At 46.4% G+C, this 7,943-nt stretch overlaps 1 protein-coding gene across 2 annotated transcripts; it reads left to right on the top strand.

The window, feature by feature from the left end:
* Positions 1 to 37: 37 nt before the first annotated feature.
* Positions 38 to 6,311, top strand: nob1 (NIN1 (RPN12) binding protein 1 homolog). Of its 2 annotated transcripts, XM_087839053.1 has the most exons (10): positions 38 to 112; positions 615 to 747; positions 824 to 957; positions 1,097 to 1,168; positions 1,249 to 1,389; positions 2,549 to 2,689; positions 3,299 to 3,538; positions 3,661 to 3,758; positions 5,487 to 5,631; positions 5,731 to 6,311. In XM_087839053.1, the coding sequence occupies exons 1-10, from the start codon at positions 44 to 46 to the stop codon at positions 5,998 to 6,000; spliced, it is 1,443 nt and encodes a 480-aa protein (XP_087695179.1). In that variant the 5' UTR covers positions 38 to 43; the 3' UTR covers positions 6,001 to 6,311. The 2 variants fall into 2 exon arrangements, with proteins under 2 accessions (XP_087695179.1, XP_087695234.1); XM_087839108.1 differs by lacking the exon at positions 2,549 to 2,689.
* The last annotated feature ends 1,632 nt before the right edge of the window (positions 6,312 to 7,943 follow it).

The following is a 7,943-nucleotide window of genomic DNA, read 5'->3' as shown; positions in this document are numbered from 1 at the left end:
TCTCTTCTGATTGGTCGCTCCCGCTGCTGGTCTTCAAACCAAGATGGCGACCACCCTGGTAGAGCATGTTGTCGCAGATGCAGGAGCGTTTTTAAGGAAAGCTCCTCTCCAGGTGAGTCTGTCCCTCTTGATACAGGTGGACCGGGTTGTGAGGGTGTGGGTGACCCGGGAGAGGGGCTTCAGAGACCGGGGGGTGTCAGCGAGGCGAGCCGGGGGGAGAGGACTCAGCGTGGAGCCGGAGGCCAACCGGTCCCCGACAACAAACCGAGAAAGCGGATCTTCTTCTGCTTTCACAGGGACAACAAATGATCCAGGACCATAAAACTGAGTTAAATGTGTTAATTTGGTCCCGGATCTTTAATGTCGTCCAGAGAAAGGAGATCTGGATCAAAGCATCACCGGATGTAGTTCAGGTTTAAACGCAGGTTTTTGGTCCGGATCTGGTCTCTGTTCTCAGACTGTTAAAGGAGAAAAAACCTTGTTTAGTAAAATAAATATTCACTGAAACTTTAATGAAGATTTCAGCTTAAAAAAATGAATTCTGGCTGCTGCCACGATAAAGATGAGGCTGAAGCTTCCCGATGTTATCTCACTCTGTTGGTTTGATTTGGTAGGAAATCGGCAGGAATATCTACACCCTGAAAGATGTGGTGGAAGAGATCCGAGACAAGCCCACCAGGAGGAGCCTGGCCTTCCTGCCGTACCAGCTCCACTTTAAGGAACCTCATCCAGAGCACATCAGACACGGTGAGCGGGCGTCTGGATCCCAGCCCTCTCCAAACCTCCTAAAGGGGTGATTTAACATCCTGGTGTCTGTTTTCAGTGACAGAGTTCTCCAAGAAGACCGGGGACTATCCGAGTCTCTCAGCCACCGACATCAAAGTCCTGGCTCTGACCTACCAGCTGGAGCTGGAGAACGTCGGCTCGCAGCACCTGAGGGAGGAGCCGGAGGTTAAGGTGCCTGCAGCACAGACTCGCTCTCCTGTTTGCTGTTTATTCCTAATGTCTTCTATTTTATTCTATTCTTGACGCTGTACAGCAGACATGTAGAAGTTTAACTCCACACTCAGACTCTTCTGGTTCTTTTCTGATCCAGGTGAACATTCAGAGTACGCAGCGCCACCCCGAGACTCCGATGAACGTCGCCGGGTTCCACTTTCCTTCCAAGGTGAGAGTCGGACGCTCGCGTCAGCCGTCGGGCCGGCGTGCCGTCAGGAACGTTTTCTCACTTTGCGTTTGCGTCTTCAGAAACCTGCGGACAGCACGAACGTCCAACAGACGGAGACGGAAAAGACGACGCCGAACGAGACCGACGGCGACGAGTTCAACAGCTTCCAGTTCTGGAGGGAGCCGCTGCCGGCCGTCGACGACGAGCTGCTGGGTTTACTGGTGAGGAAAGAAACACGGCTCTCTTTGGTTCGATCGTAGATTGTTTTGAGACGGTAGCTTTAAAATAAGAAGTTTCTGTCGTTTAATTTTTGCATCTTTTCCTCATAATGTGAAATTATTTTAATCAGGAAACCAAATGTGAGAGATTTAGGAGAATCTGAAGGTCACAGACAGAAATAAGAGACTCCTTTCAAAGTGTTTAAAAAAGTTATTTCCTTTCTTGTAAATCTTTCTTTACGCTGTCAGTTAAAATTTGGGGAAATCGGACGATGTCCCTTCTGCTGACCTTCGTCTGTGCTTAGTTTTTAAAATACACAATTTTGATCTTTGTTCTGATGTTGTTTCGGAGCTCGTGGTCATTTCTTTTGTATTTTTGATGCGACAAACGTTAAAAACACGATAAGTGACGGTCTGAGAGGACGAGGAGCGCCTGGACCTCACAGTCTCACCGACTCTCGCTGTAACGACTTCCTCGTTTTAAATCCCTCCGCTGACTCAGACGTCTGTGTTTGCACAGAACCTTTCCTCTGTGAACGCGTCTTAAAGCGATCATAGAAAACAGGCGAGAATCTTCAGAAACTGAGCCGAGCTGCCTTTGTTACAAACACGATCTCTCTGAAACCAGCTCCATTATTCTGCTGTAAGACCAAAGATTGCAAAGCAGAGTTTAAAGTAACATCCACAGAATAAAATCGTGGAGGACGGACTCTATGAGCTGCATGTGTGAATGTCTGGCCCCTCCCACAGCCAGTGGCGTGGTTCCACCTCCGAGCACAGAGGTTTTGTGGTGCTGTGTCTTTACTGGGTTTTTTTCCTGTGAAAACGTGGAACTGGTTTGGAACATCCGTGCAGTGGTTGTCAGTCCTTCACACTGGAGGGAGCCAGCTGGGGTGCTTTGGGGATCCGACCAGAAAACCTCCTGCACCGCTGCAGGTTAACTGTTTCACGGGACACACTGGAGAGGTTAAAGCTCGCAGCTGGGTGGAAATTCCCGAGAACATGTCTGGAGAGAAGAACATCTGTTTTTCCCCGGCCACTAAGGATGGATGGAGGCATGGGTGGATGAATGGAGTTGGTTGCCGTGTTGTTGGAAAAGAGATTGTGTCTCCAGGTTGTGCACGTAAACACAGCGTGTCTGTTATCGCTGCTGCTCCGTCAGGGTCCAGCGGAGGGTTTAAAATCGAGCGGCGGGCAGAAACAAGCGGACACACGGACGACTTCGGACGGAGACCAGTTCAGCAGCTTTCTGTTCTGGAGGGATCCGCTCCTGACCTTCAGCGATGAGCTGCTGGGTTTACTGGTGAGTTGAAAGGGAAGAATGTTTTCATGCTGGGAGTCGTAGAGCAGCTTTGCATGATTCACAGTTCAGAATAATCCTTTGTGTTACTCTGAGCCTCGGTTCAGACTGTGACCAGCTCGTGTCACCGGCTGCAGTTTGCAGGAGACCTCGTTCATATTTGAAGGAGCCTCCGTGAGACTTTGAGGGCTGCAGGCGTCTTTGTGTTTGCATGGTTTCACACGCCAGTCAGACTCTAGTGCATCAGTGCATTACCCTTTTATTTCTGTGGTTTTGTGTTGCAGCCTCTGAACATGTGCATGCCCACCACCTCCACCTCCACCTCCACCTCCTGCATCCTGCAGCACATTTCAAGAGAAAAAGTAGTTCAAGTGTGATCTGAGGTCTTATTCTTGTAATGTGTAAATAGTGAATCGTGTGGAAAACGTTCCTGAGGTTGATGGCGCGGGATAAACAGGGTTTCCTCCTCAACATCAGGGTCTCTCCCCGTAGGAAAGGATGCATGTGAGAGGAAGCAAGGAGACAAAGGAGGAATTTTACATCTCATTGAGTCATAACTTCTGTCACCTGTCAGACTGCAGTGATGATGATGATGATGATGTTTGTTTACAGAAAGAGGGCAACGAATCACCACAGACAGAGAAGAGGGCGGAGCAAAGGGCGTCGGCGGGCCAATCGGACGACGAGGACAAAGAGAACGAGCCTGATGATGAAGATGACGAGGAAGACAATGATGACGGAGGAGGATGGATCACTCCCGGTAACATCAAAGAGGTGAAAATGGACTCCGCTGATTGGACGGCTCCAGCTGACATCAAAGTCGGCTGTCTCACCACCGACTTCGCCATGCAGGTAACGGATGCAGACGGTGCGTTCGCTGTAGTTGTGTGGACGGTTTCTGTAAACCGCTGCGTGAATCAATATCCTCCTGCTTTACGCCGAACTTCAAAAAGCTCTCGCTGTCTGTGTCCCAGAACGTTCTCATTCAGATCGGACTTCACGTTCTCTCTGTGAACGGGATGCTGATCAAACAGGCGAGGAACTACATCCTGAGATGTCACGCCTGCTTCAAGTGAGTCCGGACAAATTTAACAAAACCTCTTCAGGCTGAACGGGAGGCAGCTCGAATACGCTCCAGTGAAAAATACAAAATACGACGTTTAAAACATTTAAATTTATATCAAGAATAGAATAAAGGTGCTGAACAAGTGAACATGTCAGGACTGCTTTATTAAAAGAATAAAAATAAATTAATACGTAAATAAAATGGACAAAGTCAATGAAAGGAATAAAATAAATAAATAAATGTATTAAATTGCTGCTTGAATAAAAATTCCCAGAACTGCTTGAGTTTATTTGATTATTTGACTTTATTAAAAGAAAAAGTACAATAAAAATAAATTAATACATAAATAAATAAAATGGACAAAGTCAATGAAAGGAATAAAATAAATAAATAAATGTATTAAATTGCTGCTTGAGTAAGTTAAAATAAAAATAAAACAATAAGAATGATGCTTACACAGATTGGCAAGAAAATAAATATGAAAAAAAGGTTAAAAAATTATATAACAATATAATAAAGGTGCTCCAGAGATACAGATGTAAATAAGGTCAAAATAAAACATTTAAAAATCTGAATATAATCCATTAAAGTGGCTCTACACCAGGGGTGGGAGGGCCGGCGTCCTGCAGGTTTTAGATCTCACCCTGGGTCAACACACCTGAATCTAATGATTAGTTCATTACCAGGCCTCTGGAGAACTGCGGCTGTGTCCCAATTCAGGGTCTGCAGCCTCAACGATCCTCAAGGGCCGCGTACTTAAAGACCGCTAAGGCCGGAAGTGCGAGGCTTGTGAAATGGGACGGTCTAGCCTCCGTTGCGCTGCCCAGGTTGCCTAGCAACCATGATACTAACAGCTGGAAACGTTTCATACAGCTTTGTTTGACAGAAATGAAGGAGAAAATCTTTTGTTCATTTGTTTGTTTCTACATGAGCTTTGATCATTCTCTGATTAAGCTCAGCTATTGAACGGCGTATATTTTAAAGTAAAGGCTTTAAAACCAAGTTAGTACAAACGTCACTAATGTCACATGACTTTGCCGACATGTGGCCAACAGGAATGTTTTAATGTTCTTCGTTATTAAACATTTGCACATAAATAAGTGACATAATATTCAGTACTTACTTAAAGTTTACTCTTCAGGCGCCCCTCATCCGCCGGTTTTTGTTTTTTTTTTTGGCAAAATTATCCACACCCACCGCCGCGCTATGCATTCTGGGATATGTTGGGCCACGAAGTCTACACCGCCACGTCCTTAAAATTCAGGGAAATGAAGGACGCATTTGAGGGCCGCATTTCGAGCAGCCTTTGAATTGGGACAGCCTTCGTCGCGTCGCTGTGACGTAATCGGCCTTAAAATGCGGCCTTTAAGGCTGCAGACCCTGAATTGGGATACAGCCAATAAGACATGTTGAGGAGTCATTTAGAAGTTTAAATCAGCTGTGTTGGATCAAGGACACATCTAAACCTGCAGGACTCCGGCCCTCGAGGCCTGGAGTTGGCCCACGCCTGCTTTAAGAAAAAGCACAGATGTTAAAGTGGATCAGAACGACGGAGCGTGGAGCGCAGGGTTGGAACAAACTTAACGCGAGAGGACAGATGTTCCTCAGACGGACAGATGTGTTCTTTAGTTTTCAGGATGTTAGTGACCTGTCCTGTTCTTAGAGGCTGTAAGGAGAATAAAGTGGGGGGTCGCCCGTGCAGGAGCGTTGACCTGTTAAACGTTTTGTTTCCAGGACGACGAGCGACATGAACAGAGCTTTCTGTCCTCACTGCGGGAACAGAACCCTGAAGAAGCTGGCGGTGACGGTGAACGAGGACGGCAGCATGCAGATGCATTTCTCCAAAAACCCCAAAGTGTTGAACCCCAGAGGGCTCCGGGTGAGACGCGGCGTTTGATCACTTCTAAAATCGTTTTTTCAGACCGCTTCAGTTCTGTCTAAACGTCCTAAACCTGATCGCTGCCGTCTTGTGTTTCAGCACACGCTGCCTCTGCCTCAGGGGGGGAAACACTCCACCAACCCCCACCTGGTGGAGGACCAGCGCTTCCCCCAGCAGAGGCTCTCCCGGAAGGCTCGCCAGAAGACCGACGTCTTCAACCCGGACTACGTGGCTGGAGCGTCGCCGTTCTGCGAGAACGACATCTACAGCCGAGCCGCCAACCTGCAGATCAGAGACAGCCAGTGTGGCGGCGGCAGGAGGCGGGCCAACCCCAACGCCACCCGCAGGAAGTTCATCAAGAAGAAGTAAAGACGGCGAGCATGCATCGTGTTTAAATTAAAGGACCGGACCGTCATTTCCCAAATCATCCATCAGCTTGCGCGACAGATTAACTCACCAGGTCTTCTGGTGCGTTCATGGACAGTCAGACATCCAAGACATAAGGATTAACTACAGCTCTAAACATGATGTTCACAGCAGAAGAGACGAGCGTGACAGCCAGAGGAAGTCGATGACGCTCGGCGACACACGAGTGACTCTAACAGTACCAGCTCCAGATTATTACAGATTACACAGCATCCCTTATGGAACGAGCCAGAATAATAAATACATTAAGTGTGTGAAATTTCACATCAGTGTCTGTTTCTGCTCATTACCTCCACCACAGAGGCAGGAGCGCGCTCGGCCTGCAGGGCGGCGACGTGATACAGAGATTCTGCTACATATCAGGATTTCTGTGAGTGAAGAAGGAAAAAATAAAGCTCTAAACACTCACTGCAGGAGAGGTTTCTCCTCCAGTCGGTTAGATAAAGGATGGCAGAGGTGGCTGAACATCTGTAACAGCAAACGGCAGCGTGCAGGTGCACATCAGGTTCAGGGTTTAAACAACGACTGAGGTGTAAATCCTTCTTCCTTCAAATTTTACCAGACGTAATATTCTTATTAAAATATTTATTTATTTTAGAGAGCAGTGAAACCTTTCACAGCAAGTCTACGTTAGAGTTTCCAGCTCAGTGTTTATGGCTGATCTTCAGTATTTTACATCTTTACGATAAAAACATCATCATGAGAAACATTTCTAACTGTCCTGTAACGTCGGGGTCCAGCACTGAAAAACACAAACTGACTTTCACACTTTGTAAAGCCGGACCAAATGTAACCGGTGTGATTCTGCGTTGTGTCTGATAAAAAAGGTAAAAGAAAGAAAGACCTCCAAGTAAATAATTTGCCCACTCCAGCTCCTACGACCAAATACAAACAGTGGGGAAGAGGGTTAGCTCAACCCACCACAACTTCCAAGCTAGCAAGGAGTATATATTCATGCTAGCATTTATGGCGCCTAAAACACATTTATGATACATACATACTACACACTTGTAACATCTAACAAAAACAGGCTTAATAATGACAATAATTGAACTAAAATCACAATCAGAAACATCCAGGTGGCTAAATATGCATTATATGTGTGTTTTAAGGTGTTGGAAAGAAATGACACCCACCTCTCCCACAGGGGAATTGTAGAAAAGGGGAGAGGCAAAAGGGGTACACTGTATTTATAGGATTGCACCAAAGAAGAAGAAAAGAATGAGGAGGGGCTCTAACTGATAATGAACATAACTACAGGCTTGGAGGTCTTAAAAGTCAGGTATAAAAGGAACAGTTTGGGGGTTTAGAACACATTTTGTGTAATTATAACAATGTGATTTATGACCCTGTTACACAAACGTGACCCTCCACTGGGCTGCCTCTGGGCCCGAGGGCCACATGTTTGACGTAAATAAACTTTATTGATTACAATTTCACGCTTTGACGTTTGGTTAAACAGTGAGTGACATCACTGTGTGCCGCACAGTGCTGGACCTTTTACGTCTTTATCTTCTCGTTGCACCTTGTGAGTCACTGAAGTTGTGCCAGAAATGCTGTGTTTCTATGGTAACACGGCATTACATCATTAAATTGTCCCGTCGCTGTCTGACAGTAAAATGACACAAAAACCAACGATTCAAACACGACGCGGAGGGAGAACATGATCACTGGAAGGTTTTTAGTGTCCAAACTCTAGTCCTAACAGGCAGGTGTAGTTAGGCTGTTAGTTGGTGGAAGTAGCGCCCACGAGATGCTCACCTGTAGATCTTTGAAGGTGGAGATCCTTGAGTTTATCTTCAGATATTCCAGACAGGTGGAGATCAGAGACTGACCGTGACTGTGCAGAACCTGCAGTACGCTCCTTTAAACATGAGACTGACTCG

Source organism: Neolamprologus brichardi, chromosome 1 (assembly GCF_056152115.1).
Source record: "Neolamprologus brichardi isolate AB-2024 chromosome 1, ASM5615211v1, whole genome shotgun sequence".
NCBI classification, from domain to species: Eukaryota; Metazoa; Chordata; class Actinopteri; order Cichliformes; family Cichlidae; genus Neolamprologus; species Neolamprologus brichardi.
The sequence above is the reverse complement of the archived record's forward strand: the minus strand, read 5'-3'. Positions and strand labels throughout refer to the sequence as shown.